Source organism: Sceloporus occidentalis, unplaced genomic scaffold (genome assembly GCF_023333645.1).
Source record: "Sceloporus occidentalis isolate IW3139 unplaced genomic scaffold, rSceOcc1.0.p SCAF_4, whole genome shotgun sequence".
Lineage (NCBI taxonomy): Eukaryota > Metazoa > Chordata > Lepidosauria > Squamata > Phrynosomatidae > Sceloporus > Sceloporus occidentalis.
In genome coordinates this window covers 198,256,872-198,277,964 of record NW_028316984.1, presented here as the reverse complement: position 1 = coordinate 198,277,964, position 21,093 = coordinate 198,256,872, and the positions used below count along the sequence as shown (strand labels likewise).

The window sequence follows — 21,093 nt, the reverse complement described above, 5'->3', positions numbered from 1 at the left end:
AGTGTGAGGTGGCTGGGAGGGTCTCTTTGGAGCAGCAACAGGGCGATAAAAATGGCAATGCTCCCCTCCTCCTTGCTGGAAAATAATCAACTCTCAAGTATCAGTGGAGCAAAGCATTGCTGTGTGGAAAAAAGAAAGTACCTTGGATTTTGTTTCCTTGGTGGAAAGGCATGGAACTGTTTGTCTTAAGTTTTGCAGCACATTAGTAACAAGGCAAGGAAAACATTTGTAGGCTTAGTATTTGTACAGGTTGGTGGTAGCAGAAGAGAAGCTGGATGGAGATGCTGGAAGGCTGGAAAACCAGCCAAGTGCTACATTATGTTTAGATGCATATAACTGGAACCATTGTGTGGGGCTCAGGTTGCATTGGGATAAGGGAATGGGTGGGTTTAATCCTTTCCCTTCGATAATTTAATCATTTGAAACTAACTGCAGTTGCAGATGTGGGAAGAAATGCACCTTTGTATCATATCTGTCTTTTTCTCTCCTTGATGACTAATAGTGGCATTTTGAGGGAGGAAATAAATTGCAGAGGGATGGAGAGTTAAACAGTGCTGCTTGGTCTAATATCAGATGGCCCTTTTATTTGTATTATCATTTTTAATATTTTTTAAAACTGTTTATGTATCACTTTGAAACCCAGAAAGTCTCCTCTGGTGATCCACAACAAAGAAAGCATATAAAACTGCCCATTCTCTAAGATCAGCAGAGAAAGGTTTTCTCTTGGTCCCACCACCATCACTAACTCTGATGGTGAGGATGCAGGACACAGGGCCTTCTCAGTGGCTGCTCCCAAGTTACAGAGCTCTGTTCCTCAGGAGATCAAGTTGGTTCCCCTCCCTGTCTTTCCATCAACAGGTAAAGACCTTTATAAAATTTATATATGGAGTTTTTGAAATGCTGTATGCTGGCTTGGATCCCATGTTGGGAGAAAGTTTGTTGTTGCTGTTTATTAACTGCTCTCTGTCGACCTTGATGGGAGAGGAAAAGGAAAGACCTGGTGTGCTTTGGTGTAGTTGTTAAGTGCCCTTGAGTGGATCTCAGTGCATGGCCACCCTGTGGATGAAACATCTTCGAGCCCCCCCCCCCCCATCCTCCACGGCTTTGCTTGGGTCTTGTAGATTCAGGCCAGTATCCTCTTTGATTGAGTCTATCCATCTGGTGTGTTGTCTTCCTCTCTTTCTGCCGTCTTCTACCTTTCCTAGCATTATTGACTTTTTGAGTGAGTCATGATTTCTCATGATATGGCCAAAGTATGACAGCCTCAGTTTTGTCATTGCGGCTTTCAGGGAACATTTAGGCTTGATCTGTTCAAGGACACATTTGCTTGTCTTTTTGACAGTCCACAGTATCCTCAGCACTCTTTTTCAGCACCACATGTCATATAAGTTGATTTTCTTTTTATCAGCTTTCTTCTGCATTTAGGCACAATAAAATAAATGAAATGAAATACAGATATAGGATGGGGGACACCTGGCTTAAAAGAACTATATGTGAAAGGGATCTAGGAGTCCTTGTATACCACAAGTTGAACATGAGTCAACAGTGTGATGCAGCAGCTAAAAAGGTCAATGCAGTTCTAGTCTGCATCAACAGAAGTATAGTGTCTAGATCAAGGGAAGTAATAGTGCCACTCTATCTGCTTTGGTCAGGCTTTACCTGGATTTTCCTGTGTCCATTTCTGGGCACCACAATTCAAAAAGGATGTAGACAAGCTGGAGCGTGTCCAGAGGAGAGCAACCAAAATGGTGAAGGGTCTGGAAAACAAGCCCTACAGGGTATGTTTATCCTAGAGAATGTTAAGAGGTTGTATGAGTATTTGAAGGGGTGTCATATTGAGGATGGAGCAAGCTTGTTTTCTGCTGCTCCAGAGAATAGGATACAGAACAGTGGATGCAAGCTGCTGGAAAAGAGATTCCACAAAGGAGGAACGTCTTGACAGCAAGAGCAGTTTGACAATGGAAGATGCTCTCGTAGAGAATGGTGGAATCTCTTTCTTTGAAGGGTTTTAAACAGAGGCTGGACGGCCATGTCACAGGAACTGCTTTGATCGTGAGTTCCAGCATAGCAGGGGGTTGGACTGGATGGCTCTTGTGGTTTCTTCCAACTCTAAGATTCTATGATTCACTGACCAGCTCTCACATTTGTATATGGTGATGGGGAATACAGTGGATTGGACAATTGGTGGGATATAAATTAATTGCTTAAAGAGCCAACTCCTCTCAAATTTGACTTCCTTGTGACGAACTGGCTGTGTGCCTTGGTTTGGATGCCACTCTCTCCTTGCCAACCTTCCCCCCCCCCCCCCCAGTCTGATTTCTGTTTATGGACTATGCCCTGTCTTACCTATTGGCCCATCTGCCAATAATTAGGGTTGCCTTTTTTTTTTAAAAAATGTGTCCTTCCTTTCTTTTGGCAGGGCACCCCACTTGGCTGACATCAAGTTAAAAAAATGATACCCAAGCCTATTTGTGAAAAAAAGTTTTACAAAATTAAAACTGGTTCTCTTATCCCAAAACAGCAAGAACCCTTCCCACCCAAATAGACCCAAAGTTGACCAGGAGTGATATGGTGCCACTTTCAGTCACTAAAATGGCAGACACATCCCTCTGGAGATGTAGAGGAGCCAAAAATCAGTCAGTGTGGCTCTCTAAACTCTGGCACATACCCACTCTGATATAGGATACCTCAAGGACAGCAAAAAAGCATGGCCCAAACCTCCATTTGCCATTAACCCTTTTTGAGAGATAAAAATTTAAGGTTCCAGTTTCTAAGTTGAAGAGAGCCAACATGGTGTAGTGGTTTGAGAGTTGCACTATGCCTCTGCAGGCCAGGATTCGATTGTCATGCTTGGCCATAAAACCCACTGGGCAATCTTGGGCAAGTTACACACTCTCAGCCTCAGGGAAAGGCAGTAGCAAACCTCCTCTGAACAAATCTTGCCAAGAAAACCTCATGATAATTATGTCTTAAGGTAGCCATAAGTCGGAAACAACTTGAAGGCACACTACAACAATTCTAACTTGATCCTGTGATAGGAAGTCAATACCTGTAATGTAAACGTACTCAGGTCCTTTCGGTTGTTCTGTGGAATTGCAACAGAAGCAAAGGCTGATGCTGGCTGGTTCCTGGCTCCATTCCCAGCTGTTGTGTTTCTTTCCCAACAGTGAAAGAAACAAAGGCTGCAATCTTTGCAGCCTGGTGTAGCTATGCTGTCCTAGATGGTGGTGCAACAATAAAATAGCCATGAGTGACCAACAGCAGAGCAGGGAGGGAAGGGATAACCTACCATATAAAGTTTTCTCTGTCAAAAAAGAAAGCTGACAGCTCTTTGTCTTCATGGGGCCTGGCAGATCAGCTTTCCCTGGTGATGGAAATGGCTTTCTCTTCCATCCTTCTACCTTCGCTGCAAATGGCTCTCCAAAAAAACGCCTCATGCTTATGTAATGGACTCTTAAATAATGGTATAAAAGGCAGAAATAAGATGCCAGTTTCTTCGCCCCCCCCCCCCCCCCAATTCTGGTTTTCAAAAACACGGATATGAAACTATCAGATGTGAGGCAGTTGCTTGTCATTAGGCGTTATTCAGTATGATGAATACATCATTTTTCTCACATGTCACTTTTAGTGCCGCCTGCTTGCTTGTCACTAAGTGACTGCAGCAGTTGACTCACGAGGCTTTCTGTTGAGTTTGTCATGTGTTGAGCCACTGGTTGACACGTGTGCATGTGTGAAGCAGTTCTCTCAACACTTGAGTAAAAGTTAGAGGACCAGGGGCTTCCAAGGGCACATGTGCTCCCCTTGATATAGCTATTTCAGTGATTTGTAAATCCTTTTCTAGTTCTTCTGCTGTCCTCCTGCTGCCCATCTCCATAGGTTTCCAGGTGGCACTGCAACTATCTTGTCCATCTTGGCTTCCAGACGCAGCACAATCCAAACTCTCTTATCAGTGTTTGTGACCGCTTACCATCGTTTTGAATGCCAAGGGTTTCCTTGACTTCTTTAAACACACATGATTAAGGAAAACACAAGAGAATAGGTGAAAAATAGAACACAAACGCCCTGACATTCCTTAGGCTATTCTGTCACTTCCTCCCCCTGTTTGACTGAAAATTAGAAAACTCAGAGTTGATTTTCTGTTTATTTTTCAGCCCAAAGGCAGCGTATGATCTTTCTGGAGCTGTACTTGAGCTGTGCCTTTAGCACTGTAGTCTCTTGGCATCTCCTAAGCTTTGATCCTCACTTGTTTTGAATCTCGACAGAGCCTGATGGTTTTCTAAATGCCCCATCAGATCAGGCTGCTTTGATTACCAGAACAGATACCAGCTCTAATTGAATTTTCTGGTTTTTTTTGATTTACCACGTTTTCTGTCTTCCTTCCCCCCCCCCCCCAGCCCAGTTACATGCATAAAAAATGACTGTAGCCGTAAAATGGGTCATTCTTATTGAGATCAGCTAAAGCACTGAGAAAGGAGGTATTGCTTGCAGATCTAGCAGTTTCCTGCCTGGGAAAGAAGAAAAACAGCTTGAAAGGAGCAGGTGGGAGGGTTGTGCATCCCTGCAGGTATTGCTGCAAGCATTGGAATTGGAGAGCCCTTCAACCAACTCTGGCCAACTGCGGTTGTCTGTGTTTGTGCAAGTTCAAAGCAAAAACAACTGTCCACTTTCTCTTGTTGAACCTAACATGGTCTGGGTCCAAAGAACTACTAAACCAGCTCCATTTCTCTTAGGGGCCTTCTGTGTTTCAAACAGCAGGCCAGGAACTTTTTTTCAGGTGGGCTTTTTTGTTAATTGAGAGGTTGCTGAAGAAAAGGCTGTGTTTCTTTCTTGGTATGTTTTCCAATTGCTCTTTTAAATATCCACAGTGTTTTAATATTGTAATTTCACTGTTTCTTAAATGTTGGGAGCTGCCCTGAGTGCCAGTTTGGGATATAAGTTAATATAATGATAATGATGATGATGAAGTAGAATTTTAGCTTTATAGATTTTTCCCCAGTTTCTTTCTGTAATTGCTTTGTCCTCAGAAATTATCCCGAGTCCCAATTGTGAGAAAAAGCTGGGATGTAAGTCTGATAAATCATTGGTGACTCCTTCTCTGGAAGGACATCTCAATAGTAATGCTTGGGCTGTGGAAAGTACAATCCTACTTTGGCTCATCTTGTTTAACCTGTCCAGTCCCCTGACTTAATTCATCATCCCTTTATCTCTCTCCTACCCTCAGGCTTCCCTTATGTGTATGTGAAGGGAATAGTGAAAGTAGGACATGCTCTTCTTTTATGTGGTGTAAGAACCTCTCCCTATTCTCTTCATGTTAATCCTGGCTCTGGGACCAAATTCTGTGTTAAAGAATAATGCTCAGGAACACAAATCTATTTCATTAACCAAGGTATACTTCTTTCTATATACTTGAAGTAAGTGTGATAATAAGGCAGAGGTTCCTACACCACAAAAAAGAAGTGCAATTCAACGTGTTCTAGCAAACATTTTATTCAAAACTAACAATATGCACATTCAAATATATAGCTGTGTTAGTCTGTAGAATCAGTACGTAGAGAGATCTTGTAGCACCATTGAGACTAACTAAAAGAAATCGGCAGCATGAGTTTTCGTAGACTTCAGTCTACTTCCTCAAATTTGCATATGCACATGTGTAAACAAACTTTCTAGAGACCAAGGAAAGGCTTCTTCCAAAACACATTCAGAGATAGCTGCTGTCCCTTTTTAATCTCTGTTCTGATGCTCACAAATGGTCAGTGAGATATTCTGGAGGCAGCTGCTGTTTACCTTGCCAGTTGTAGGTGGACACACACAGCTAAAGTCGGAGCAGCTAGAGCAGGTTCCCACTCTTTCCCAGCTCAGTCTTCATTACATGGTTTATTACATGGTAGGAGCCCTGGTGGCACAGTGGTTAATTTCTAGTACAGCAGTCACAAAGTTGTGAGTTTGATCCCAGGAGCTCTGTTGATTCAGCTATCTATCCTTTTGTAGGTCTGTAAAATGAGTAGCCAGCTTGTTGGGGGCAGTTGGCTTACAGATTGTAAACCGTTTAGAGAGTGCTGATTTCATTGACAAGTAGTATAGAAATATACACTCTATTGCTATTGCTGTTTATTGCAGACATAGTGCTGCAACCTAGCACCTAAAGTCTGTATGTAGAGCGATCTTGTAACATCTACAAGATCTCTCCATACTGATTCTACAGACTGACACTGCTGTATCTTTGAATTCTACCTAAAGTCTGTGTTTGTCCAGTTCTCCTTCACCATCTTTCCAGCGCTGATGCATCTAAAAACCCTCCAGTTAAATAGAGGATGAGGAGGAAGGGAAGGTTAGAGAGATGTATGGGAACCTCATGTAAAAAAAAATCTGGAATTTCTCTAATTAAGGGTGGTCTGCTGCTGCCCTTGTTTGCTGCGCGAGGGAACCGCAGTGGACAAACCGCGTGGTTCCCCGGTGCAGCAAAAAGAAGCCGCAAAAAGCGGCTTCTTTTTCTGGTGCTGTTGTGATGCTGCAAGGCGCCAATGGTGCCCTTGTGGTGTCACAAGGGTGCTGAGACGTGTGAACGCTAGGCATCTGTCACGTCAAAATGGCGGCACCTATCTGTATAGGGCGCCGCCATTTTGACGCCCTCGTTATGTGCAAGGGGCAAGGCGCGTCAGGAAGCGCCGCCCCTTGCGCGTAACGACAGCGCCCGATTGGGGCCGTCTGGAATGCGCCTAAGATTCCCACTATAATTTCAAGAACTCTCTTGACTCTCAAGCAGCCCAGGGTATTTTTTTTACAGTTCTTTTAAGGAAACAGACAAATTGTGATTCTTGAGATTACGTGCTGAACGAGAATGACTTTTTCCACACATGCCAAAGTAAAAGGAGTGAATGCATGTTGTTCGGTGGCTGCTCCATCAGTTTATCCAAGCGAGCATTACAAAAAAATTCCTTGAAGAAACTGAAGCTGTACCATCATGCATTGCCAGAGCACCAGAGACCTAGCTGGCTGTTGGCACACTTTGCCGGCACTGTGGAGAGACCGCTGGATTGAAACTGTTGGGATTGTTCTCTGCCTGCATTGGCGGTTACGCTGCATCTGTTCTGTGCAAATCCGTGCTGCAACAAGGAGAATATGTGGCTAGACTGGAACAGGATGACCTCTACACGTCTGAGAAGTAGTCAGCACTATCCAGTCTAGCAGGTGGTCTGCTCCCCGTCCCTGTTAACCGCACCATTAACTTGAAGAAAGAGCAGCTACACCAACACCAGCTGCTTTGCAAAACTCAAGGGAGCTGCTGACAGGAGGGGGAAAATGAAAGACCTGATCTGGTTTGTTGTTGTTGTTAACTGCCCTCAAGTCGACGGTGATCAGATGGATGAGACATTTCCAAGACCCCTTGTCCTCAACTGCTCTGTTTAGTTCTTGAAAATTCAGCCCTGTGGTCTTCCTAGTGTGAATCTAGCCATCTGGCTTGCAGCCTTCCTAACTTTCTGTTGTCTTTCCTAGTATTATTGTCTTTTCCAGTGATTCATACCTTCTCATGATGTGGCCAAAGTACACCAGCTTCGGTTTCATCATCTTGGCTTCCAGGGAGAGTTCAGGTTCAATCTGTTCAATGCTCCATTTGTTTGTCTTCTTGGCTGTCCATTGTATCCTCAGCACTCTTTTCCAGCACCATATCTCAAATGAGTTGATTTTCTTATCTGCTTTCTTCACTGTCCAGTGCTCACATCTATACATGGTGATGAGGAATACAGTGGCCTCGGCGATCCTCACTTTAGTGCTCAGTTGTATATCTTTACTCCTTAGGATCTTGTCTACTTTCACAGCTGTCCTTTCCATTCCTAGTCATCGTCTGATTTCTTGACTATAGGCTCTGTTTGATCAATGTTTGATCCAAGGTACTGGAAACCTTTAACTATTTTCATTTCCTCATTGTCTAGGTTGAATTGTATGTAGGCCCTCCATCATCATTATTTTTGTTTTCTTAATGTTCACCATTAAATCTGCCTTTACACTTTCTTCTTTGAAAACAATACAAAAGCATTAAAAAAGTATAAAGTTTAAAAAACAATTGAACAATTTAAAAAGTTAAAACAATTACACATTAAAATATTAAATTCTATTAAAAATTATATGCAAACATCCATTATATCACAGCCAGTCTCTTTCAAACATTAGGAGAGCTGTCTCTCCAACATCCAACTGGAGGGACCTTGCCTGTGCTCTGAACTGCGGTAGCCCAGGAACCAGTTTAAGGCCTCCTTTGTACAAGTTGTTCTCCCCCTTGTCAACCACTACTCAGACACTAGCTGCTGGGTTTGAAATAAAGCATGTTAATGGAATAGAAATATACAAAATGGGATTCATGCAATCAACTAACCTGCATCCAAGTGCCATTAGGAAAAAAATTGAAAAGGGAAGAAGCAAGACTTGGGTAGTTTCAAAGCCTCTGTTTTTGGCATACTTGGGACTACATTTTGTGCCGGCTTTCCTTCTGATCTCCTTCCTTTTATGCTGCCCCTTTTTTTCTTTTTATTTCCCTTTTCTAAAAGCCAAGGGATTTGTGTCTGTGGTATCCGGATCTCGGCAATAGGCCAGCATAATTTCTTGTTAGAATAGCCACCCAGCGTGCTGAGCTGTTAAGCTGCCCACAGCCATGGGTGTTCCTAAGGAATAATCGTATGTGGTCTGAGGGGTGTTCACATGCATAACTCATGCTTTAAGTGAACATGTGAGCCAGAGGAACAAGTGTACCAACTTAATGCCACCCCTCCAGCATTTTCTGGATGGATAACATTCCCTCCCCCCACCGGCAAGACAGTGCTTCATTATCTGCCTTTAAAAAAATAGAGTTTGAATTGGCAGAATCCTTCACACAAGCAGTACACAGTTTTCTCATATTTGCACAAGTCACCTAAAACACAGCAAGTGAGGAAGGAATGGCTTAGTCCCTCCCTGCCTCCTACCCACCCTCTAGCTATTGGATGAGCAGTTTCTCTATCCCCATTTATTTGCCTTATTTCATAGAATCATAGAGTTGGAAGAAACCACAAGGGTCATCCAGTTTAATCCTCTGACATGGAGGGAACTCACCATCAAAGCACCCAGACAGATGGCCAGTCCCGCCTCTGCTTAGAGACTTCCAAAGAAGGAGAGTCCACCACTCTTTGAGCTGTTTCTTCCACTGTGAACTACTTTACTGTCTAGAAGTTCCTCCTAATGTTGGGGTGGAATCTCTCTTCCTGTAGTTTGAATCCATTGTTCCGTGTCCTATTCTCTGGAGCAGCAGAAAACAAGCTTGTTCCATCCTCAATGTGACATCCCTTCAAATACTTAAACAGGGTTATCGTATCACCCCTTAACCTTATCTTCTCCAGGATAAACATACCCAGCCCCCCAAGTCTCTCCTTATAGGATATGGTTTCTAAACCTTTCACCATTTTGAGTGCCCAGAATTAGACACAAGATTCCAGGTGAGGCCTTAGCAAAGCAGAATAGAGTGGCATATCTAGACACTATACTTCTATTGATGCAGCCTAGAATCACATGGGCTTTTTAGCTGCTGCATTACACTGTTGACTCATATTCAACTTGTGGTCTTCCCTGCTGAAGTTTATATTGTTAGTTTTGGCCCAGCTTTCTAATCTATTCAGATCATTTTGAATTTTGTTCCTTTCTTCTTGGGGTATTAGCTGCTACTCTTAATTTGGTGTCATCAGCAGATTTGATAAGCATTCCGTCTGTTCCTTCATCCAAGTCATTCATAAAGATGTTGAATAGCACTGGGCCCAGAAGAGAACTCTGTGGCACTCCACTGGTCAGTTCTGTCCAGGATGAAGAGAAGCCATTGCTGAGCACCCTTTAGGTTCCCAATTGCAATTATTTATTATACCAATTATTTGAAGCTACATACAAAATGTGTGCTGCTCTGCTACTTAGTTATGGCCCTTCTGAATTCAAGGGACTGTGATGCCAGATTTCTCTGCCCAAGAAGCCATGTGAGTAGCCATGCTTTCTTAAGCGTTGTTGCTGTTGTGCCTTCAAGCAATTTCCGACTTATGGTGCCCTTTAAGTGATTTTATCATAGGAGTTTCTTGGCAAGATTTGTTCAGAGTGGGTTTGCCTTTGCCTTCCTCTGAGGCTGGGAGAATGTGACTTGTGACCATCAGGACTAGCCTGGAAGAAGGAAGAGCCCTCCCTCCAATCCATCTGCCTTGGTCCAGGCCTCAGAGGGAGAGAAGAACCACTGGACCTCATCCCCTTTCCCTCCATCATTCCCTTCTCCTTTTGTTTCGTGTCTTTTAGATTGTAAGCCTGAGGACAGGGAACTGTCTGATTAAAAACAATACTTGTAAGCCGCCCTGAGAGCCATTAGAGCTGAAGGGCGGGATATAAATACCTAAATAAATAAAGATCACCCAGTGAGTTTCTGTGCCCAAGCAGGGATTCAGATCCTGATCTCCTGAGTCGTAGTTCAATTCCCAAACTGCCTCTGCTATTTGCTTCTTAAGCATTACTGTGTCTATTTTCCTATCAAGTCCAGCTTGTTAGCTGGCTGTGTGCTTTGGGCAGTTAATTCCACCCATGGCTACCAGGTGAGAATGAAGTTGAGCTTTAAGTAGCTTGTCTTCCTTTTGGTTTCCCTGGCCTAGTAATCATTTCAACAGTTTAGTGCAGGCGTAGGCAACCTGCGGCCCGCGGGCCGGATGCGGCCCGGCGAGGCCTTGGGACCGGCCCCAGCCCAGTCCTGCCGCCGATTGCCGCTGGGGCCTTTGGGGGGCAATTGTCTATAGAAGCCTCAGAAACATGCATTTATCTTAACATTTAAAAAAAAATCAGCAATTTTTTTTCACGTGTCCTCCATTTTTTATTTAAAAAGTGCCCTCCATTTGAAAATTTTGTCCTACATTTGTCCTGGTTTATTTATTTATTTATTTATTTATTTTAAAAAATTAATTATTTATTTTTTTGGCTTCGGCCCCCCCAGTTGTCTGAGGGACAGCTATCCGGCCCCCGGCTCAAAAGGGTTGCCTACCCCTGGTTTAGTGGTTGAGTCAACTTTCATTTCCTCTTGTGCTCTTTAGCTCTGTGCTTATATGGCAAACTGGTTCCCTTGCCTGCAGTGTGCAACCAGCTGGATCTCTCCTGCTACAGCTTCGGTTTTGAAGCAGGTGAGCTATGCAGCCCCACAGATTTGGTTACAAGTATGCAGTGGGTTGGCTTTTTCCTCCCTTTGTGGGTGAGGATGAGACTTTGCAACCCATCTCTGAAGCCCCATGAAAGGGAGCAGGTGAGCCATTGCCTTGTGTCAGCATGGTAACAAGGAAAGTGAGGAGTTATGGAAGGTTTCCTCAACCCATTGCCATCTAGATGTTGTTTGGGTGTCTGTTCCATCAACTTCAGCACTGTAATTTTTTTTAGTATTTCGTTTTTGCTTTTGTGTGATTTTGGCTGCTGTAGAGTAAAGGTTTTGTGAGATTCTTGGAGGGGAATCTTAACACCAAATTGTGACCCTTATTTATTTATTTATTTATTTATTTATTTATTTATTTATTTATTTTCATTTGTATGCCGCCTTTTTCCCAGAAGGGACCCAAGGCAGCTCACAGGTAAAAAGCATATGAAAAACATTATGATAAAAACATAAGACATTTAAAATAATCTAAAAACCATATAAAACCACATAAAATATCCAAAACCTAAATGGCATGACCAACACATACACGCACCCAACAAAAGCCACCCTAGCATGTTTATGTGTTAAAATGCCTCCTTAAATACAATTACCTTAGCTTGCCTACGAAAGGCCAGCCTAGCCTTTATTGACCTTTGGCTTTTATTTGCCCAAGGAGTGGGCAGTGTATGATAGAGCTAATAGTGAGGGATGATGGGAGTTGCAGTCCACCTGGAGGGCCACAAGTTGTCCACCTGATCTACAACCATGGCCTAAATGCAGTTGTTGTCAACTAGACCCGTTGAATTCATGGGATTTACATAAGCTGCTGATTGGCTGATTGATTCAGGGGTTGGAACTAGCAATTACATTTAAGCCTATGACACCTAGAAGCTTCCCTTCATCCACCAAAAAGAAAACTGAGCAGATTGCCCTATTGAGAGTTTGCAGGCTACATTTCACACACAGAATGGATTCTGCTTTGCCTAAACCCTATTGAATATAAAGGTCTGCCTGGTAACTGTACCCCATAACTATGCCCTATAACTCTTTACCCACTCCTACTTGAATGCCTGGGTTTACAGCTTCTGTATATGCTGAGGTTGCTGTCAGCTGCCTCAAAACCCCAACACAAGGCAGGTCTGGCATGTATCTGGACTACACATGTAGAGGCCCAGTGTTCCTTTCCTCTGCTTATGAAATTAGAGAATCATAAGTCTCGGAAAGGACCACAACACAAGGTCCACAGCTAAAGCACTCCTGAAAGATGAGCATCCACCACCCTCTGAACCTTGTTGTTGTTGTTATGTACCTTGAAGTGCACTTCTGACTTAAGGTGACCTTCAGACGAAGCTATCACAGGGTTTTCTTGGCAAGATTTATTCAGAGGAGGTTTGCCATTGCCTTTCTCTGGGGCTGAGAGAGTGTGATCCTGCCCAAGGTCACCTTGTGGCTTTCATGGCCAAGTGGGGAGTCAAACTCTTGTCTCCAGAGTCATAGTCCAACATTCAAACTACTATGCCATTCTGGCTTTACCCTCTGGAACAGTCTTATATTAAATCTAAAGCAAAAGTAGGGAAGGTACAGCCCGCAGGTCACCAATTTGTGCAGCAGTTCCTGTCTGAAATATTTTGACTGGGGTGATTTCCCCCCATCTTTACCCCCCTGGCTTAAAACCATTGCAAAATGCAATGCCTTTGTTTTCCCAACCTCCCACGTACCTGTTTTTAAAAACCAGCTGGGAATTGCCTGAAAATAAAATCAGAATGACTGGTGACATCACTTCTGATCCTGTATGGTGTGCCAGTCGGTCTACTGAGAGGGGCGCATGGGTGAAAAATGCCCTCTGCCCAATCTTCAGTTGCCCACAGTTGTTCTAAATGGAAAATTCAGCAAGACTGAGCTATGGGTCTTTTAGCATCAGTGATCTGGTGGGATTTATGCTCCTGGAAGTTACATGTTTTTCTTGAAAGTAGGAATAGAGGCTTGGGGTCATTTAAAGCACAGCTGGATGCCCTATGGCATTCAGATGATGATGATGAACTACAACTCCCATCACCCCCCTGCCCATGTTAGCATGAACGTTTGGACTGTAATGTCAAGCATCTGGAGAGGGAACGCTCCGTGCCATGGCTTGAATGAGATCACACCAGTACAGCTCTGAACTCAGCATGGTGGTGCAGACAGATACCACAAAACAGGTGCCATGATAACACATATTTGCAGAATAGAGCCACTGGCAGACTTCATGTTATTGAACATTAAACAGTTATGTGGAAAATGCCCCTGTACTTGCGGGAGGGTGGAAGATAAGCAATGCATTCATAAATGTTATCTTAATGGAACAGATGGGACATTATCTGCAGCTTTTAATGGCAGGATCTCAACGCTGCCTCTGTGTAGGGGACAGCCAGTTGTTGTTGTTTTCAGATACTACTATCTTGACCTTTGTGCTATCTGTTATCTATCTGCACTGTTTTTCTGGAAATGAACTTCTTAAGCCCCTCTTTGTGTATATGTCTACATTTATGCAAGTCCATGTGTTTGTGTTTCAATCAAACAGTCAACCTGGTTTGCATAAATATAGCCTATTTGTTGCCCTCTTTCTTTGCTTATTTTTTTCCCCTTTGTGATGAGCCACAAGCTGCCATATTGATGAACTAAAGTGTGTAGGGATCATATTTTATGAACATTTTCTTTCTCCTTGGAAAATTCCCTCTCCCCAGCCCACCAGCTTGGCCATTTTCCTGGAAGGACTTTGGAAAATGTGCAAAATTGTTCACTGTGATGCCAGGAGAAATGTGTTGCAGTGAAACTGTCACGGTCCAACAAGACCTGAAGTGTCTTCCTCAATACACAGTTGAAGGCATATTGGAATATGCGCCCCCAAGTGCAGATGATGTCTCTTAGCCCCCTCTGTTGCTCTCATTGACCCATGTTTACACCCAAATCTCTATTCTCCAGCACACATTAGTTTGTGCAACTGGAAGTGGACTGAAGCTTTGTAGTGTGGGCAATAAAACTTCATTTTCCCTCATTGACCTCATCCTGCAGCTGGTGTATCTGATAGGATTCATGCCATCATCAGGTTGAAGACATGGTTGCTGTGAAGAGATATGGGAGGAGGTTTCAAAAAGGGTTTTAAAGATGCCTCCTGCTCCCCTTTTCAAAGTGCAAATTTTGGGGAGAAATCTGGCATAGTATGATGCTGATTGGCTGAGCCTATGGTGACATGCAAGCTTATTGGCAAGTGTTTGCTTACAGATTCCAGGAGGAAGCTTTGTGGTGGTGGTGGTGTGGCACCTTCAACTGTATTCTGACTTATGGCAACCCTAAGGCAAACCTGTCATGGGGTTTTCTTGGCAAGTTTCTTCAGAGGTGGGTTTCCATTGTCATTATCTGAAAATGAGAGTGTGTGTCTTGCCCCAGGTCACCCAGTGAATTTACATGGCCATACTGGGATTTGAATCCTGGTTTCCAGAGCCATAGTCCAGTGCTCAAACCACTACACAATGCTGAGGAGGCTTCCTGCTTGAGGATTTTCCAAGTATCAGTGATTCTTAACCGTTGGCCATCCAGATGTTTTGGACATCAGCTCACAGAATCTCTTAACCTTGGTCAAACTGGCTGGAGCTTCTGGGAACTACAGTCCAAAACACCTGGGAGACCAAAGGTTGAGAGCTATTGTTGTGTAGATCTTGACCTATTGTCAGATAGCAATGATTTTACTGTTGTGGGTATTTGCAAGACACTTGGGCAGTGCTCCTTTCTCTCAGAAGCTCCCAGAAGATCATCTGATGCCATTCCTGTCTCTCCTTTCTGATTCTCCTCATGTATCCACTTTTCATCCAGACAATCTGAGCTTCAGTCCTTGATAGCACCTCCATGTTGACTTTGAGAAAGATCCTTGTCTGAAACCCCAGAGAGTTCCTGCTGGTTGCTATCCAACAACATCTGGAGAGCTATAAGTTACCCACTGTTAGTGCACACGGAACTGATTTGAATGGAAAATAGATCTTCCTCTGTTCCTCAGTGGTCTGTTTTGTTTGATGAGGACGAGAGTTCCTGAGCACCTTTGTGTAGTTTGCCTCCTACCCTGAGAGACAGTATACGTTTCCTTAAGACCTCCAGGGTGATGGGATGGGGGAAACATTCCAACATGGAATTTCTCTCTGCCTCAGAACACTCAGAGACAAAAGGACAGAACATCCAGCATCATCACTCTAGCAACGGTGACTCTCTTTGACACTTGGTAAGAACCTGCATTTCCCTGCACCCTCAGGAAGAAACACATGGATCCTGCAGTCTGGGGTTCATAAGGCAACTGTATACTGGTAGGAAGGGTCAAATTAGGGTGCGAAGGAGTTCAGGAGTGTCTCAGAGGCACTTGATATCAGATGTGCTTTGTTCCTATCCACTGAAGATAGCTCCCTGGGGGGCTACTACCAGTCCATGTATACAGTACTGAAATGGCCCAGTGGTTTCCTTTCTTTGCTGTTTCAGTGCTGTTGTGATTCTTGGCAAGGTCTCTATCCCTAAATACAGGCTGCAATGCTGCTAGGGAAGTGTGAGTACCTATATCCATGCCTCAGCCTAAACTCTTGTCTCCATTTCATTCTTTTGCCACAGCCTTTTCTAGGTGCCAAAGACCCGGTTGGCCATTGTGTGGGGCGAGATAAGCTGATGCAGGAGCCCAGGTTGTGGGGTGAGATGGACTGGCTGTGACAGCCTGCCGCAGGTGGAGGTGGAGGGAGTTATGATGAAGAGTTCCTGCCGAGCTGGACTCCACCGGGAACTGCTGAATTCCACAGCCTCCACGTTCCACCCAGTCAAACGGTATGGTAGACCAGCACCCCTCCCCATCCAGCTGCATTATTTTGAATGTTAAATACTTGACTGCATGACTGCCATTGGATAACACAGGCCAAACCTTTCCCTTGCTGGTGTCGGACTTCAACTCCCATGCAGTCCAACAGATTTGAGAGTACCAAGATAGAGATGGCTGGGATTAGAGCAATTGTACTACCATTTTTTAAAAAAGTTTTCCACAAAGCATTTTTTTCTGGGACATAAATGCAGGTATATTTTTTTGTGTCTGAAAATTGGTGCTAGATGTGAAAGCAACTTATGCCACAAATACAAAAAGGGGAAATGGGATGCTTAATGGATCGATAGCTCGCAAGAAAAACCGGGCACAAAGTATAGGTATCTATACTTTATGTATAGTGTATACATAAAATATAACATATATTTAAAGTAAAGCAAACACTGTTGGCAGTATTTATTGAGATATACAGGGAGCATTTGCATCCCTTGCTGACTTAAATAGTATTATCAACTATCATGAATACAAATAATAACAAATCCTCATTGAAAACACACCAGGGAAGCAAAGGCAGAAATCTCAGCAATCAGTACAGTACGGTCACTTTTCATGTAAACTATCATTTTTGCTGAAAAACATCGTACAAACTTAGTAAATAATTAATGAATTAAATGAGGATGTGGGATGTTTATTTTCTACCGTGGTCTGCCTTTCCCCTGGGACCTTATGTTGGGCCAGGGGTTACATTCTGATGATGGAAAGGGTCTGTCTCTTTTCTTTTTCTACCAGTCTCTTTATTCTCATACTCATGTCCTCTTCTCTCTTTTCTTTCTCTTTCTGTCCTGCAGGTTGCCAGGTGAGGGACAGGTGATTCTTTCCAAAGGGTCTGAACTTATTTGGCTCCATCTAACACCTAAAAGATACACACACAAAAAAGGGAGGGAGCCAGCCAATAAGAGCAGAAGTACCCACTGGGCTCCCCAGAATAACTATATCTGATTCAGTGCTGTTTAATTTCTGTATTAATAGCTGGAAGCGGAGGTGGTCAAGTCAGGTATTCCTGGTAGCCAAGGATACGCAGTTATGCCTGATGAAGGAATTGCTTAGAGATTCTGCGAAATGTTTTCTTTTCTTTTAGGATATTGACAAAATGGAATGGCTGGCAACAGAATAGCCATAAAACAGGGTACCAAATAGTGGGGCTTCCCTGTTGTTATAAGATTTCTTTAAGGCTGATCTTCATTGTTAGGCTTTGCTCAAGATTCTCTTGCTGGTGTATGTCACCTTGTGTGTTAAACAGTAAAATAAGCTTTGGATGCTTTGGGGTCTTGTCAGCGTGTGAGTCTGCTTTAAAAAACCAGAGACCAACCCCCCCCCCCCCCCGGCGTTCCCTTGTGGCCATTAATGCCACAAGAATCTCCTGAGCTGCTCTTTTTGTGGCAAAAAGGAGTGGATTGCCTCTCTTAGAGGCCTCCAGAGGTAGCCATTCACCCTTTAAATATCCCTCCCCTTGTAGTGTTTAATTTTTAAAAAATCAGTTTTTCAAAATCACAACTGGACTTCTCATTGCTTTCTCTTTTGGTTTTGGTTTGTGGTGGACATTTTTGGTCAGTTGCAGGGAGGATTTTTGATCAGAAAATTAGATTCCAGATCTACCAGAATTGCCAACCCATGCCAGTAGTATTTTCAAGGAGAGGCTGTAGTGACAGCTACTGTAAAATGCTCAGTAGGACCAGTTAAGATTTACCCTTGCAACTTAGGCATGCATGCATCCATTTGTGTTTTAACCCAGAACTTTCAATATGGGGAGATATGATAAGGAGTATAGGTCAGTTGCTCCCTTGCTCACACTTAGTTGAAGACACTCTCTACCCCCCTCTCTCTTTCCCTTTCTTTCTTTCTCTCTCATGTTCCACATCCACCAGCAACCATGCAAAGGCACAGAGAGTGAAGAAGGCTCATGATGCATCTCCTTTTCACCTCTGAGAAAACCTTCCTTCCTTCGTCAGCTGTGTCCGTGAATTAGCTACTGTGGTTTTTAACAGGCATGTTATTTTTCTGTTTCCCCCTTTCCCTAGAATATCTGGCATGCACTTAAAGCCATATCTCAAGTTACAGAAGAAAGAGCGATCTCTTGACATAAGCCTGGACCTCCCACGAACCCCACCCATGAGCCAACAAAGGGGGTCCAATGAGGAAGAACCTGACAGAGCCTCATCAAGCCTTTTTCCCAGCCCCTCTCTCCGAAAGCCACTGGGCAGCCTCTCCCCTAACACCCTCTGCAACAGAAACAACAGCCAAAGCCATGCGGAAGGACCCAGCATTAAGGAGAGAAGAGCTGCCCAGCCTGCCACTATTCATCAAGGTGATGATGGTGAAGCACCTCTGGATATCTGGTCGGTCGTGAAACCAGGCAACACTAAGGAGAAGGTGGCCTTCTTTGCAGCCCAGCAGTGCAACGACAACAGGGTATCCTCCATGAAGAACAAAAGCAGCTGGGACATTGATGGGAGGGCAACAAAGCGAAGGAAAAAGTCACTTGATATCAAAAAAGCCAAGATCCATCTGGAAAGGATGAGGGAAACCAGTGGGAGGTGTTACCAGCCTGAGCCATTTGCCTGCAGCGTGGAGCACTGCTCCGTACATAATGTGAATGAAGTTGGAGAGGGGGGTTTCCCTGGCCGTCCTCTGTCAGTCGTTGAGATGGTCGCTTTCCTGGAACAAAGAACCAGCGTTTTGCTGGCCAGCTGCACCAAAAACTGCCCCAGTGCCTCTGCCATGATCAGGTTTCCTGGGCAACCCAAAGCTGTTGCCCCTTCTGCTCCTGGATCCTTTCCTGCCTTGGGGGCTGATGAGGCTCCATCTGAAGAGGTGCCCTGCCGGGGTGGTGGTAGCAGTGGTGATGGAGGGCCACAAGCTGAGCCGGTGCGTGTGTTGGAGATGGTAGCAAAGCTTGAATCGCAGTGCCTGAGGCGCCAGAGTGAGCGAGAAGCAGGGAGCCTGTCACGAAACAACAGCTTCCGGCGGAACGTGGGGCGCATGCTGTTGGTCAGCGGAACAGCCCCCGAGAGCAGTGCTGACAACGCATCCGTTGGGATTCTTCACCAGGAAGAGCATGGAGGCAAGGAGGGAGACGAACCATGGAAATTGAAGCACAGCTCTCCAACAGAAGACAGCGTATGGGAAGGTCCGTCTGCTGGGCAGCCATCTCTGTCTGCCAGTGCTCCCAGAGTGGCAAATGACCTTCAGCTTGACCAAGGCGATCCAGACCCATCTGGCAGCTGGTGTGATCCTCAAAATATCACCGGGCCCCCTCTCCCTTCAACATACCCAGCAGTTGCTCAGGCATGCCCACATTCCTTGTGTAGCAACAACACAGCTTTCCATTATACACCTCAAGAGCCAACTACTCTTTCAGATTCAAATCCAAACGTCCACATGAGAGAGTCCATCACTATTCGCATATCAGCAGCCAGGACGGACAAAGGTTGTAGCAAAAGCCAATGTTCCAGCTCCAGCTTTGGTGAAGAAACTCTCCCAGGGAGGCTATTTTTGCTTTTTTCTGAGTGTGAAATTACCCAAGAGCACCTACAATTAGAGGAGGTGGTTCCTACAGAAGAATGTCAAACGGATGAGCAAGAGAGGGAATCTCATACTGTCAACTGTATTTCTGGGGAATTTCCCGAACTTTCTTCAGAAGAGAGTGCTCTGCAGACTCTTGGCTCTTCTGCTCTAAAGAGGCAGAGGTCTCATGACTTTCTGGAGACCAGGTTCAAGATCCAACAGCTCTTGGAGCCCCAGCAGTACCTAGCCTTCTTGCCTCACCATATCATTGTCAAGATCTTCGGCTTGCTTCCCACCCGGAGTCTAGTGGCCCTCAAATGCACTTGTGGCTATTTCAAATTTATCATTGAGTACTACAACATCAGGCCGGCGGATTCCCGCTGGGTTCGCGACCCACGTTACAGGGAAGACCCTTGCAAACAGTGCAAAAAGAAATACTCCCGGGGGGATGTCTCCCTCTGCCGGTGGCACCCTAAGCCCTATTGTCAAGCACTACCATATGGCCCTGGGTACTGGATGTGCTGCCACCGGTCCCAGAAGAGCGTCCCTGGCTGCAAGTTGGGCCTTCACGACAATCACTGGGTCCCTGCCTGCCACAGCTTTAACCGTGCTCTTCACAAGAAATCCAGGGAAGCGGAGGAGGACTGTTAGCACTTCCCAGAAAGGACGGTCCTTTTAAGAGCCACGAGCTTTGGTGGGAGGAGAATTCCACGCCTTGTGTGATGTTTACACTGTATATAGTTTGTGGGTGATTGTTTTCTTTTCCCCCTTCCACAGGGCTATGAAACTGCACATATTTTTTGAATCACAAAAGCCTTTGACCTTTTAGAAGAAAGATCACATTCAGGCCATCTGTGTACATAGATAAAGCTCTAGAATCTCTTTGTCCCTGAGAGAGTGTCTGATAAGCTGATTGACCAACGTTTATTTGCTACAACGCAGCTATTGAGAGTGTTGCGGCTACAGTCCCGTGTTTTAAAAGTGTCTCGTTCTCAAATCTGTATATCCTGTATAAAGTATACATACATATATATATATTAAAATATATATATTAAAAATGTTTCTGAAAGGAAACTCTAAATAGGTAAAAGAACAATCTTCAAAAAGATGGTTTAACTGGACAACCTGAAACTAGACTAGAACAAATATTTGTTATATCTTAGGGTGGAAGTGAGCAAAAAAGAGGAATATTATCACATAGCAAGAGAGCTCTGGTCTACTGTGCCCACCTTACCTGGTTTTGTTTTGTTTTTTTACTTAAATAAAATGTGCATTCTAAATCTGCCTTTTCTTAAGTCCTTTCCCTCTTCCACCTTCCCCCATCAAATACTGGCGACACCCAAAGTATATGAAAGTGCCCAGTATTTGTGGACAGAATATGTACCAGTGGGTTTTTACATTTTTATAAACAAATAAAATCCCAGATGAATGGTGTTAAATTTGGAAAGTCATAGAATCATAGAGTTGGAAGAGACCACAAGGGCCATCCAGTCTAACCCCAAAATGCAAGAAATCTAAATCAAAGCATTCCTGACAGATG

The 21,093-nt window shown here is 44.2% G+C and overlaps 1 protein-coding gene across 5 annotated transcripts in view; it reads left to right on the top strand.

The window, feature by feature from the left end:
• FBXO34 (F-box protein 34) overlaps positions 1-20,833 on the top strand; it is an 83,719-nt gene extending 62,886 nt beyond the window's left edge. For 3 of the 5 annotated variants that reach the window (XM_089522846.1, XM_089522847.1, XM_089522850.1), the window contains 2 exons: positions 15,794-16,000; positions 18,068-20,833. In XM_089522846.1, the coding sequence (XP_089378972.1) occupies positions 15,921-16,000; positions 18,068-20,204 (2,217 nt within the window). In that variant the 5' untranslated portion in view covers positions 15,794-15,920 and the 3' untranslated portion in view covers positions 20,205-20,833. Of the gene's footprint in view, positions 1-14,475; positions 14,543-15,432; positions 15,499-15,793; positions 16,001-18,067 lie in introns of those variants that run through there. The other 2 variants (XM_089522849.1, XM_089522848.1) reach the window with 2 other exon arrangements.
• The last annotated feature ends 260 nt before the right edge of the window (positions 20,834-21,093 follow it).